At 49.5% G+C, this 13,734-nt stretch overlaps 4 protein-coding genes across 4 annotated transcripts; 2 read left to right on the top strand and 2 right to left on the bottom strand.

The window, feature by feature from the left end:
* Nucleotides 1-12: 12 nt before the first annotated feature.
* N7484_006482 (putative TBC domain protein) lies at nt 13-2,593 on the top strand (the record flags this gene model as incomplete). Its single annotated transcript, XM_057116900.1, has 2 exons — nt 13-2,142; nt 2,201-2,593. The coding sequence occupies 2 exons, from the start codon at nt 13-15 to the stop codon at nt 2,591-2,593; spliced, it is 2,523 nt and encodes an 840-aa protein (XP_056972783.1).
* Nucleotides 2,594-4,342: 1,749 nt separating this feature from the next.
* Nucleotides 4,343-4,960, bottom strand: N7484_006483 (uncharacterized protein; the record flags this gene model as incomplete). Its single annotated transcript, XM_057116901.1, has 1 exon — nt 4,343-4,960. One exon carries the CDS (start codon nt 4,958-4,960, stop codon nt 4,343-4,345), a length of 618 nt encoding a protein of 205 aa, XP_056972784.1.
* A 3,802-nt stretch (nt 4,961-8,762) lies between these two features.
* On the top strand, nt 8,763-10,196 carry N7484_006484 (uncharacterized protein; the record flags this gene model as incomplete). The annotated part of the gene is made up of 1 exon (XM_057116902.1): nt 8,763-10,196. The coding sequence occupies one exon, from the start codon at nt 8,763-8,765 to the stop codon at nt 10,194-10,196; it is 1,434 nt and encodes a 477-aa protein (XP_056972785.1).
* A 493-nt stretch (nt 10,197-10,689) lies between these two features.
* N7484_006485 (uncharacterized protein) lies at nt 10,690-13,327 on the bottom strand (the record flags this gene model as incomplete). The annotated part of the gene is made up of 2 exons (XM_057116903.1): nt 10,690-12,992; nt 13,147-13,327. 2 exons carry the CDS (start codon nt 13,325-13,327, stop codon nt 10,690-10,692), a joined length of 2,484 nt encoding a protein of 827 aa, XP_056972786.1.
* Nucleotides 13,328-13,734: the final 407 nt, after the last annotated feature.

Raw genomic sequence — 13,734 nt, forward strand, 5'->3', positions numbered from 1 at the left:
CATGCCGGGATAATGGTGGAGGTTCCTGCATCGTTGTCCCCCGTTGGATCGGAGTCGCGATCGACCCAAGCTGCGCCCTACGAAACGGTCGCCGATGAACGCCCTGTCGCTAATAGATCCGGTTCACTATCGCCCTCCGCAGATACACCGATTCCCAATGGCCGCTCTCTTAGTGCCAGCGACGCCTCGCATGGCGCGCACCGCCCTGCCTCCGCGCGCGCATCCCACACAGCCCAGCTATCGCCATCGTTAGAGGCTCCAACAAGACGATCAATGGATGAGCGGTTCACCAATTTCAGCAGGAAAACGCCCTCGTTACGCAGCGTCCCCAGCATCGTCGTCAATGAGCCGAACTCTCGCCCTGTTTCGCGACCAGGGTCTCGTCCCGGGTCAAGGTGGTCGGAGCGCAAGTGGGGGGGATTGAGAAAAAAGTCCAGCGACTTGGAAAGGAAAATGAGCACGGAAGAACTACCGCCGGTACCGCAGATTGACCTGGAATTCAGTGGGATTAGCTTGGACATACCTACGGCCGCTCTGGAAGGATTGGGACCGACAATGAAGTTCTCCACCCGTGGCAGCCTGATCAGGGATCGTTCAAAGCGGCCGGTTTTGAAACCACGAGAACAGAACCTGGAGCCTCGAACGGAGCCAATCCCAGAGGCTCAGAATAACGAAGCGCAATCAGATGCATGTTCCATTCAGCAATCCAACCCGCCTGATTCAGAGCCAGCTAGCAAAGCGCCGAGTATAGCGCCTCCCTCCACCAGCCAGGATGGCGCGAGCGAAGATATCCCGGAGGCGACACCACGGCCTTTCAAAAAAGAAGATCATCTTCGTCCACGGCAAATGAGCCTTCAATGCAGGGCTATATCTGCGGATGAGGATATGCTTTCCCGACGAGTGCGCCTCATGTATGAGAAAGGCGATGACGATGTGACTGATAAGGACGTCGCAAAGGCGATCGCATCGGAAAATGGCGTTCTCTGGGAGGAGACAACACCCGATTTAGAGACTGCTTCGACACCCGCTTCAAATCTCGGCACGCCCCCAGCTTCGATCGACAGGGCTTCTGCCGAAGTAGAGCGCAAGCGAATGAAAAGAGAGACCCAGGAACTAGCGGGTGGGATTGAGTGTTGGCAAAATATTGGCGCAGGCCAAGTTGATCGATATGGCTTTATCCACGCCCCGGACGATAGCGAGCCCCATCCTATCCAGCGCGTTACCACCAGTCTTCAGCTTGCGTCTGAGACCCCTCGTCGCAAACTCTCTATTCGCCCCCCTACTGCTCGAGCTAGTACTCGCTCGTTCAGTGGAAGATCCCCGACTCGCAACTTGTCCCAGAGCTCTGCCAACAATGCACGCCCAACTTCATCCGCAAGCACCATCAGCGCACCAGTTAGGCGCTCGACGTCCCGCTTGCGCTCCGCCACTAATCGTCTCCCACATAACAGGGACCGAAAGTTCACTGACGAGGCTGCTTATATGCTTACGCTCCCCGCAGATGATCCTGGGCAGGGAAAAGACACGTCAGCTGCACGTGCGGCGCGCAAGAAGGAGTGGGAGCGCGAGGACAAGTGGACGAAGATGGCCAAACCGATCAAGAAAAATCGCGACGGCGGTGGCATGAAGTTTGAGTTCGATACGCACAGTTCGAAACTTATTGAACGAACATGGAAGGGCATACCGGATAGATGGCGGTCATCAGCTTGGTTTTCCTTCCTTGAGGCCAGTGCAAGGCGACATAAAGATAGTCCCTCTGAAGAGGAGCTTGTGAACGCTTTCCGTGAAAGTCAATACGTCTCTTCTCCTGATGATGTACAGATCGATATAGATGTGCCTCGCACAATCACCAGCCATATCATGTTCCGTCGCCGATATCGCGGTGGACAACGACTCTTATTCCGCGTCCTTCATGCTATGTCATTATACTACCCCGACACAGGCTATGTACAAGGCATGGCTGCCATTGCTGCTACTTTATTGGCATACTACGATGAGGAGCATGCGTTTGTGATGCTAGCCCGTCTTTGGCGCCTTCGTGGTTTGGAAGAGTTGTACAAGTCTGGTTTCGCCGGGCTGATGGAGGCTTTGGATGATTTCGAACGCGAGTGGCTGGCCGGTGGTGAAGTGGCTACACAACTGGTAAGAATCCCTGGATATCGCTTTTGAAAACGGGACATGCACTAACATACCAATTCAGAACGACGTCGGAATCCCTCCAACAGCTTATGGTACCCGCTGGTACTTAACTCTCTTCAACTACTCTATTCCTTTCCCCGCCCAGCTTCGAGTGTGGGATGTCTTTATGCTACTTGGAGACGCTGAGGAACCCGTTGCTGCGCGGCCAGCTACCGCAACTGGAAGAGGACCTAAGGCACCCCCACCACGCCTCGGTACATTTGGACAGAGCCTCGACGTGCTACATGCCACATCTGCTGCCTTAATTGATGGCATGCGGGATATAATTCTGGAATCTGATTTCGAAAATACGATGAAGGTCCTTACCAGCTGGGTCCCAATTAAGGACATCGAAATGTTTATGCGTGTCGCCAAAGCCGAATACAAGGTCCACCGACGTAAGAGAACCCATTAATTTGCTGGGCTTCTTTTTCTTTTTTTTTTGTTCTCTGTTGAGTTCATATGCCCCCACCACCTACCTAATCACTGTTTTGACGGTCGCCTTTATACCCTAATTGTCGGGTCAAAATCCCGAGTCACTGTTGATGTCTAATACCCGTTATACCCAACCTTTGTCTTGCACCACGATATGGCTCATTGGACTGACCAGTGGAACGCCCTAATCATCCTTACACATCTTATTACTCCTTGTCCCTGGTCAATGCCGATTCTTCACGCTCCTTACTTTTTTTTCTTTTTCTCCCTGTCTAGCCCTCATTCCTTACGGTTGTCAGTCACCTGCTGGTTGGCTTTAGACAATAACTATTCTTACGCTCTATATTTCCTCTATTACCCTTTTCTGTGACTTTGCCAAAGCCTTAGAATGTTTTCGTCTCTTATGAACAACTGGCCTGATTCGTTGGTATTGGTGTCGGACTGGCCGCTGGTCCGCATCAATATAATGAAATACAATGCCGAGTGTTCTCGATTACTTCAATTCTCTCATGTGTGGTAAGAACTGCTCATGCCCACAGTCTAGCTGGAGTTTCAAAGCCGTGCGACTGATACCTATTGAATCAGATGCTTCTTGTCTTTCGGTTGACCTTGTGCATACTTGTTATAGACTTATCAAGCCTGCAAGAATCCAATTGGTCTTAAATCTTTTTGTCTCCAACCTCACCACCGCATACATTTTAGATCTTATGTAAAGCTCATTCTCACTAGTAACCGCATTACATCCCAGATCAGAGTAACCAGCATCTAGCGGACTCAAAAACTCCTTACCACCCTCATCCCCAAGATTTCCCTTATCAAGATAAATAGCTTTCAACCATTTTGGATCCAACCCAGGCTGCTGCTAATAAACTACCTCAATTTTGTAAACATTTTCCAACCCTACAGCATCCTCCATCTGACAGAGTCCCTTCTCGGCATTGAAACAAGACTCAATCATCTCATCACTGCGCCGGGTTGTGTTGTCTGGCTTTAACCATGGAGTGGAGATCATGATGGTCTCGTCCTTTTTTTTGGGATTTGTTTGATTTGGAAGATGAAGGTTATATGAGTACAACAAATATTGAGTATCACTTGAGGTAGATCGTTGAGGCCAAGGATCTTGGTACCTTCCGTGCTGATGATAATATGATGACTGGATTGCGCGGGGTGCGAACTACCTAGTCCTTGAAGATCTGACCCTTAGAGAAGATATGGCTGTGTAGCTGTGAGTTGGGAGCTGTGATCACTTCTTTCTCTGTTCAGGTGGCGACCTTGGGAGTCGCTGATATTGTTTTTTTGACGTTATTTTCGCCCCCATCTATGTTGATAAACTTGAGTTTGGTGTGGTTTTGATAAAGTTTTTTTTACGTTTCATTCCTGCGAACACTCGAGGGGCCAAAACCCAAACCTTAAAAGGGGTTCTCAGTGAGCAAGAACACACAACATGAAATTTTTCTGTTCGTTTGAAGTCTTGAAAGCTACGAGATGGTATGTACATTGATTCTTACTGACATGGATGCTTACGCTGTTTTGGTGGACGTATTCAAATAACCTTCCAAGGTTGCAAGACACCTTTGAATCCGAACCCAAACATAGGTCGTAATAGATTATAAACTCGGTCCGAAATTATATGTTAATTATACACATTAGACCCATCAATATCATGCAAATTATATGCTCAAGTCACACGTATGCAAGGTATATAGACATAATAAGACACAGCTCATCCTTAGAGCATGGCGGCAGCGGCAGCGGCAACAGCAGCGAAAGCCATAGGTGCAGCAGTGATCATAGGCTGCGCAGCTCCAGTAGCAACAGTAACAGGCGAAGTAGCAGTAGCGTAGGCCTTCAAACCCGAAACACCAGCAGTAACGGTAAGCGCATGGTAGCTAACCAGATCAGCATCGATAGTCATGCTAGGAATGTGTGTGCTGGTGGCAGTGGAGTATCCATCAACGGAGATATCCATAGAGATACTCTGAGCGCAAGAGACAGACTCCGAGACATGGGTGAACGTGCACGCAACGGTAGCATAAACATCGGCGGAACCGCCATCGGTCTGGAGCTTTTCGTTGGCAGAGAAGCTGTAGGTCTCGGGGCCCTGGATGATTCTCCAGGGGGTCTTGCTGTCGATTGCGCAGAGGGTCTTGGCTACGCCGCTCTGGCAACGGATATCGTATGTGGTGGCAGTTGCATCGACTGCAATGACTTCGGCTGCTACACTGGTGTACTTGGACATATCGATATCGCCAGCGGCTGAGACGCCGAGGTAGCTGACGGTAGTTGTGCTGGCGTCGGCAGCGGCGAAGGCCGCGAGTGTAGAAGCGAGGAACCACGAAGCGCGCATGATGGCTTTTGATTGATTTAGAGGAATTGAGGGTAGAAGAGTATATATGTACTAGTTTTGAGACAAGAAAAAAAAAAAAAAAACCTACCCCTGGAAACTAGAGTGAATCCTTCTATTTGTACCCTTTTTTTAAGCCTTATCGGCAGCGTGAACTCTAGTGTGACCAGTCAGGCTCGCGTGGAAATTATCCTGGAGCTACTCGGACCCTGACCGCGCTAATTCGACCAAATTGGGTCGCTTCCTCACTAGCCAAGGCACTAAACGAGCATTGTGGCTTGATTGGCACAGGGGTCCGGTCTAAACCCGGTATCGTGGCCCGTGGTGAAGATACAATTGCTTTGACCCATTGTTGAGATTCTGGTTAGGATTTAGGTACCCAGATCCATCGAGTGGTCTAGTGCCAGCATCGGACAAGATCGGCGTTCACCTCGAATTGTATTTGAATTTTAGACCGAACTTCGGCAGGGCCACAAATGTGAATGTATACCACATGCTCAGTACTAAGTTTTTCAGAAGCTAATCATGTACGCCCGGGGGCTCCGGTAGAACGGATATTTCGGTTTACCTCTAGGCCAATTGCAGGTTAGAAAGCCGGAATTTTCATCACTTTTGCCACAAAGTTTGAATTCCAAGCCCCAAGTGCTCGGTCGCGAAGATTGTGCCAAGATTTCGGGGAGCACTAGCGCCCCCCATTGGGACCTGGGTACGGGTAAGTCGGTTGGACCCTTAAATGACTCGCTATTGCCCCGGGAAAAAATTCCCCTAGAGGTGGTTCATTCTGAGACATTGTATATGCGGGGGTCAGCATTGCCTTGGCAATCATCACGAGTCGTGAATATACGAGTGAGTCACGACGATGCCTTCGGAGTGGCAGCCTCTACAGACGCTAGGTGGATTTGTGGTATAGCCTTGCCCAGCAGCGTTCAACCCACTCGGTAAGAACGGAATCATGCCCGAAATTGTTGGGACGGCCTGTTACACCAGACGAAGCGCTAAATGTAAGTTTGAAGATCTCTAAAGGCAGACATGTTCATTGGGAGATGCGGCTCTGGCTCCGCCAAGGGAAGGTTGGCGTGCAGTGGGGGCCAAATAGGTACCCACTCTTAGATACAGCCCTGGAAGTCTGCTTTATGTCCTCTTTACTCTAGCTGAATTAGAGAGACCACTCTTTGTTTGCGCAATTATTCTCTGTATAATTTCCATCATGAATGATTTCAAGCTAAGAAACGCCCTTTTGATCCCATGTTTGCATGTCATGGTCTAGGCCGATCTGTATGGTTATCCAATCTCAACATGATAGACATCTCCATTGGCCTCCAAGATTGGCAAAGCTTTCAAGATATAAGCAAAATTTGAAGCAAAGCGCATGCAAATTCTCCACGTTATCTAATCTGTTGGCCGTGGAAGAGCAAGGGTAGCCACGTTATGCCAACCACGCGCGTGGTTTAAATAAACATCAACCGACCCATCTTTATTCGGACAAGCCCCAGCAATTTCATGAAATGGCATTAAGACCAACCAAGCTTCTGAGGCGACGCCATTTCGGTCCCAAACGGCCACTCTCACGTTTGAAGTATCCGCTGGGGCCGTTGTTACTTTCGATTTCGCAAAGGCAGCATTGATAGCGTCTCGTAGAGCAGCGACAGATTCGTTTTGAATTACAATTGTTTGTATCCGCCCTAGTTTAGGCGTGTTATTCAAATCAACTCCGCGCTCTTGGTCAGTTGAAACTTTAAGTGGCCGGAAACTAGATACCGCCCTTTCATTAGCACCGTCCTGATATTGAATTGGGGGCTTGGAATAGGTACCGCCCACTCCAAAAGAACATGACGTGGAGAAGAATGATTCCAAATTGGAAACCAAGCAGGACACAGATGGTGCTGATATCTGAGCCGATACTGGCGCATTTATCGTCGGACGCCATGGCGTGAGTATCGATGTCGTAATTCGGTGAGATGTTATAAATAAGATGGGGCTTAACGCTAAGTCGTGGGAGAGGGCTGCATTTAGGGGCTTGAGATATGAAGCAGAATTAGAATAGGGGGCAAGATATGAAATTGAGGTATACCCTATAGTTCCGTAGTTGAACCTGTGATTATTTTTGGGACATCCGCAGCCAAAAGAAGCTTAGCCTGAGAGAACATGATTACGTAGTGACGTGGTATACTATTTCCAAGTATAGCAAAATGGAAAGATATATGCTAGAGGAGATGAATTCATGAGTGCCCAAGCAAGTGTTCGATATGCCGATGGATTTCAGCCTGGTGAGTGTTGCCTCAGATTTCGTGGTGCCTGAGGCTATAATGAGTCACGTGGATATCATTGCTGACTAAGGTGTAATGCCATTGTGTGCCAGTGTTGACCCCAGCCCCAATCTAATTAAATTGCTTTGACATTGATGGGTGTTTTGGGGGCCAAAGCGAGAACTGATCCTACTCAGTTCCGAATGGCCGAGTGTTTCTTGCAACCGACCCACCCGTCCCTCCATTTGAAGTGTTTTTACCGAGCGATTGGTCTCTCTTTGATAACAATGACCGCCTGACGAATCAAATCATGAACTTTTATAGATCTCAAGGTTCCCCTCCCCGTTAGTACCAGATTCCGCGTGGGTGAGTCTTCCATTGCCAGTCTCATTGGCCTGGGATCTGACATCGAGATCTTTATTTTGTTTGACTTTCGAATGAGATCATTTCACCCTTTGGTCTGATATCCATGGCTGACCCTCTGTCTCGGGTGATGCAAGAGCTGAGACCCTAGTGAGCATTGGGACATGCTCTGATGCTGAGTGCGTCTTATTGGGTCAGAGGGCCACGAACCCCTGCAAACAATTTCCTAGCTGAGTATCACTGGACTGATCCAGCATGCTAGTCATGGATGTTAGTTATGGATGTGGTCGCATCCCTGAAAATCTGCTTGCAGTTTTCTGACCAGTTTGACAGCAACAACCAATCAACCTCATACATTTCCAGATCGTCAACCGTCGACCTCAAGCCTTCGGGTCGGGGCCTTAATCCCCGGCATAGGGACGGCACAGTGAGATCGGCAAGTGGAAAGTGGACCAGGCGCTTGCGCGGAATCTGTAATCCACCCGCTCTTTCGAGACTGTCATTGGCGCTAGATCATTGATTTGCCCGCAGACAGGCGGCTCCCGTGAGGCTAAGGCGAATGCCGATTCACCTCATTTGTGCACCGTGCATGGTCCACTCGTGTCGTCGTCAATAAATCTATGGGCTAATGTAGGTCCCCATGTCATGCGTGGCTCAATCGGATGGATTTTCTTTCCTAATTTTTCTTCTTCTTCTTCTTATTTTTCCTGTCTGCCCTTTTTTTTTCTTTCTTTTCTCCATTCCTTTTTCAATCTTTGTATTAACTTGAGACTTGTTTTGATTTTCGGTCTTAGGGCGACCCATTTTTGCGATTTCAAGGCCTTGAATCTCACGGCCTTGGCTCGTTCTGACTCTATTTGGATCCGTTTCAGACTCGTGAAAGCGCGAGGTCTGCTTCCGCCAATTCCCCTCATTTCTACAGACTAGTCTGTTCCAATTCTCCCAATCGAGTCGTGTCTATTCCTAAAAAAGCACGGCCTGGGGCCCCCGGGGCCTGGCTGAGTCAGCGATTGGATCGGTTGGTTGGTGAGTCCTGTACTTCGAAAGATCCAGCAGTTTAGTGTTGGTTTCAAGGTGCTTTCCTATTTGGGGAGGCCTTCACGTCTGCTCTTGTTCTTCGCTCCTTGTCCCGTCACTTTATCACTCTCCTGCTTCATGCGATACCTCTGCCATGTTTCACTTCACCAAATAAAATCATGTCCTTACTCACTCTCAACCAGCACTACCAGCAGACCGATGCGGGAGACCCCACTGATAGCTCGGACCTACTGAGCTCCAACCAACCCTCGCTACTTTCATCGTGCTCGGAGTCCTCATCTGAAATTGCTCTTGCCCAGGTTGTTTCCCGAATGGAATCATCCTCCAGAGAACTTCCACCGCCGTCTGCCCTACCTCGCATGCCTGCCGCAATGCATACTCCTTTGCCCCCGCCACCTTCGCACTGGCAAGGCACTGAGCCCATGCAGCAATGGTTGCGGGCTAAAGCTGAGGAGGATCGTCGCAGCCAAGAGGAAGAGAAGACCCGACAAGAGACGTTGCGATTGGAGCAGCGCAAGATTGAACAAAAGATTCTAGCCGATTCTTTACGTGCAGGTGTTCCTCCTCATTTGATTCCATTGATATTTGCTGGCATAAACGGTGGGAATGGTGGAAACAGTCACTGTAGTGAGACGATCAACCAGTACATGACACATGCATATGCATCTAGAGGTTTCTCAACTGCTCCTCCACCGTCTCAACAATCATTTTCTGGCTCAGCAGCCAATTCTTTCGGTCCATCAGTGCATCTGTCAGTGTCACAATCGAGTACAGCAACGGAACACCAGCGGGGGGTTAGTACAAATTCGGGCGCCGGCTTGTATCCCTATCCTGCAGTCGTGAACGCGGGTGTTCCATCGCCAGCAGGAAATAATAGTGCTAGACCTCCGGCAAACACCCCAGTTCCACCTCCATTGCCTGCTCAGCCACGCGCCGTCGACATGCAGCCTCAAGGCATGCCCAATCTCGCTTCTCCACATATGCCTCCACATCCACCTCAAATAATCCCCACTTCTGGCCGGCAGGATCCTCGGTCCAGTCGACCTCCACCTATCTCTTTTCATCATTGGGTCCCTCCAGGTCAACCGCAGCCTCCGTCTCAGCCTCTGCTTCAAGCACCACCTAACAAAGGCCAGACAGCGGATCCAGCTTTGGCATCTGATCCTGTATCCCACGCCCAGGATATTACCGGTCAAAACTCTCCAAATCGTAAGAGGAAATCCCAAAACACCCACGCTCCGGTTGCCCCTCCCTCTGCTCGTTTGTTTGAGTCAGCTCAACGAGCTATCCGATCTGGTGCACAGAGCCCAGGCACTGGTAGACCGGATCAGAATGAGCAGCGACAAAGTGAAGTTTCTCACGAATTTCTCACTGAGGCAGGCCCTATCGGTCGACGCTTGTCAACGCCACAAACCAGCCCTAGATCTCGAATAGGATCTGTTTGGAATTCCCAACAAAATTCACGCTCCCGAAGCCCCGAGAGGGACATCCAGCACCCACCGCCATCCCAAAATCAGGCCGAAACGTCGGACATGGATGTCTCATCGGAACAGGAAATGGGATCTGGTGATCCAACTGGAAACAAACCCTAGTCAATTACTTTCATTTCTTACCCATTGGTTCGAGGTTCTTACTTGCCTTGTTAAGATACCCCTGGTCACGGATTGAGCATTTTTGCATCTGTGCCTTTGTTCGCCCATGTAACATTATTATGACGTCTCACTGGTCACCAACAACACCGCCAGGACAACGATTTTGTATTTTTGAGTCCTTTTAAAAGTTGTTCCTGGGGTCAATGCAAGTTCCTGGGGTCAATGCAAATTAGGATATCCATTAATCAATAAACAAACTTTGTCATTATTAGATTCCACCTGAACTCAGAACAGTGTTCAAGAACCTTGAAAGATTTTCATTGATAGAGATATATACACTTAGGGGCCAATCCCCAAACCCCGCCGGGCACATTCGATCCTTAACACTAAATATCACAAGCCGTAATAGAGACGCTAACACCAGTGTAAGAAGTATGTAGAATGCGTCCTAGGATTCGCCATTAGAACCATGTGGTTGTTTTATTCTCATCGATTACGCATCACCACGATCAAATCGACTCAGGACCTCCGGCGGCACAGTAGGAATATACTTTCTCGCTCGCTCACGATTCGTTCCACCCAGACCAGCACCATAACTAATCAACATATCCGTACTAGTAGGTAAAGAGAACGGAAGGAAAAGTGTAGGATCCAAGAAAACACTATTAGGATGAGGCCTGTCATCGCCTCTAGTCGCAGCAACCATACCAGCTGGATTAGAAGATTCCGGCGATGGAGCCGGATCAGGAGTCGCAGGTATATCTCCTTGTGACTGACCATCCTTTGAGGGTGTTTTGGGACGGTCATCTTTGGGTACAGAAGCTTTTTCCTTCTCGATTTGCAGTCGCTGTTGTTCCCTGAAAAGTATTTCGGGATCGCGTTGCATTTCTAGGAGGAATTTCATGGCCTGTTTCGTTAGGCCTTTTTCGCCTACTTCGGGTCTGTATGATTTGACGGCGTGGAGGAGTTGGATCGGGAATAGTTGCTGCAGTTGGAGTAGGGTTGTTACCAGGGATTCGTGGTCGTCTCCTAGGGAAGAGAAGCATTGGAGCCATTGGAGGAGTTGAATGACCGGTGCTAGGTGTCGACGGGCCGCATCGACTGTTGTTTCGCCGGTGCTTGTCATTGAGCCATTTTCGTAGTGTTCTGGTTGGCGGTTGTTGGTTCGTGCCCAGTCTTCCAGGGTGGATACATTCATGCGGATCTGCATTGCTTTTGTTCGGGCTAGGTAGCGTCTTGTGCTCATGATTCTGTTGAAAATCTCGGCGCTAAGCCAGTAGAGGAGTTGGGAGAGGATCTGGGTTGTGATCACAGAGTGGACGTCATAGAGATCTAGGACAAAAAGGGTTGACGATAGTAGCGATGTGACGTTCCGTGGGGAAATCTGTGCTCGTCGTCGTGGGGATGGTGGACGGAATCGCTTCTCTGCTGGCTCGGGAGTCTCGGACTTCTTCTTGCGGAAAAGCTTCCACTCATTTTGGAAAGCGACATCTTCCAGCCCTGGGATGGTTTCATGGTCCAGCATGGCCTCATCTAGGACTTTGTTCATTCGCCGCTCGGCGTCACGAATGATAAGGACGAAGATTTCGTTGATCAGCTCTGCTAGATGGAGCTGGAATTCCACGGTAGACTCCAGCAACCCGGGATCTTTCTTCAGATAATGTAGCAACAGTGTGGCGTTTGATAACCAGAATGCTTGCATAGTCATGTCCCACTGGTGGCGCTCGACAACGTCATTGATCTTCTCTGCTGCCGAGCTGAGGAGCTCTGCTAGCAGTTCTGGGCTAGCATGATAGTGTGCATAACGCGCACTGAGAAAGAGGAGATTTGCCGGCACAGGCTTCTGGGATGGAGACCGTTGAGGTGTCATGTTGGTGATAATGATATCCAAAATGCGCTCCAGCTCATGGTCCTGGAACACAAACATCTGGTCATTTAGACACCGGTCCCAGACAAATTCCTGTTGCTCTTCTTCGAGGTCGTATTCATCTGATTGCTCATACTTCTCATCCAGCCCAAGACTAGACAGATCAACCTCCAAATTAATGGCACTTTCTTCCATCATCATCCGCCTCTTCATCTCATTCTCAGCAATCTCCTCCTCGAACCGTCCGTGTGCCATACCAGCATCATAGAAATCATCTTCAATCGCACTCGGACCAAAAGTATACCCATTCTCATGCAGGTATTCCGAGATTTCACTACCAGGCTGCGCAAAGTCAAGTGCCGTCCCACCAGAAGAAGACTTGATATCCGGCGAAGCGTTATGATCCAGCAAGATCTTAGCAATAGTCTTATGGCGATTCGTCATAGCCCACATCAACGCGCTCCACTGGTTCCGATCCTGCTGATCAACGAACGCTCCAGCATCAAGAAGCGCCGAGACAACATCCTGGTGCCCGAAGCAACTCGCGTAAATCAGCGGTACCGTCCCCTCCTCGTCCTTCATATTCACATCCACAAAGTTTTTCGCCGCACCGGACAACAGCTTTCGCACCCGCTCGACATCTCCATTACTCGCTGCCATGTTCAGGCTCTTCTGGAGGATATCTTTCTTCTCGGCCGTCGTCAACTTCTCGTCATCCGCTATGCTTTCCTCGTCCGCGCCCAGCGACTCGACTTCGCGATGCGCAGCTTGCGCGGCAAGCATTTCCATAAGACGCGCATCGCTATCTTCAAGGTCTCGTCCGTATTGAGCACGTAGGTCTGTTTCCGGGTCGTGTGTGTGGTCGTCTAGGGCCAGGCTGAAGCTGAGCGGTTTCGCGGCGACGGGCGTAGTAAGGAATTGAGATTGCCCTGTCAAGCACGGTATGTTAATTACTATCAACCTAGTTGGTCCAATTTCTCTGCATAGAGTGTGGGCTTTGGAGACACGTGCGTCGCATCGTCTCTGTCCAGGAACCATCCAAGCTCGGACCATCAGAAGGTTCTCAGGTAGGGTGTTGCTTACCCTGCCACGCATCGTACATCTCCGTCTCCTGCTGATAAACCGGCACCGAGCGGCGATCATCTAGTGACTTGGGGAGGTCATCTGGGAGTTCCTGTGGGATTTCCAGGGACGCGGGGCTATGGTTGGACTCAGTGTTGTCGTGTTCCTCTGAAGCCCCGCGCCGCGGCTCGGTCGTGTCCATCGTTGCGGGGGAACACGGGGCGGGACATTAAATACGGGAACAGTTAATTGAACCCTTTGCTCGGTGTTTGGAGGTAACAAAGAATGAAATAAAAGAGAAACTTGTACTCGGGTGAAACCCTCTGGATTGGGGTCGAAGGAAAGAAATTGGGGGTCGGGCTGAAAATGGTGTTCCGCAAGTAGATCAACTCCACTGTGATTTTGTTGATTATGACGCACTTAGAATCCACCTTATCAAACGATGAAACGAGCTACGAATTGATACCATGTTATATTGGTAGGATCGAGTAGGTTTGTAGGTTTGTATATTAACTTCGAGGGTTTCTGTTATTGATTTATGAAACAAAGGATGTTTGGTGGTTCCACAGATAAAAGTAAAAGAAAAATAGTATGTATGACTGCCATCAA

Source organism: Penicillium longicatenatum (genome assembly GCF_028827895.1).
Source record: "Penicillium longicatenatum strain IBT 33135 chromosome Unknown contig_3_segment0_segment0, whole genome shotgun sequence".
Lineage (NCBI taxonomy): Eukaryota > Fungi > Ascomycota > Eurotiomycetes > Eurotiales > Aspergillaceae > Penicillium > Penicillium longicatenatum.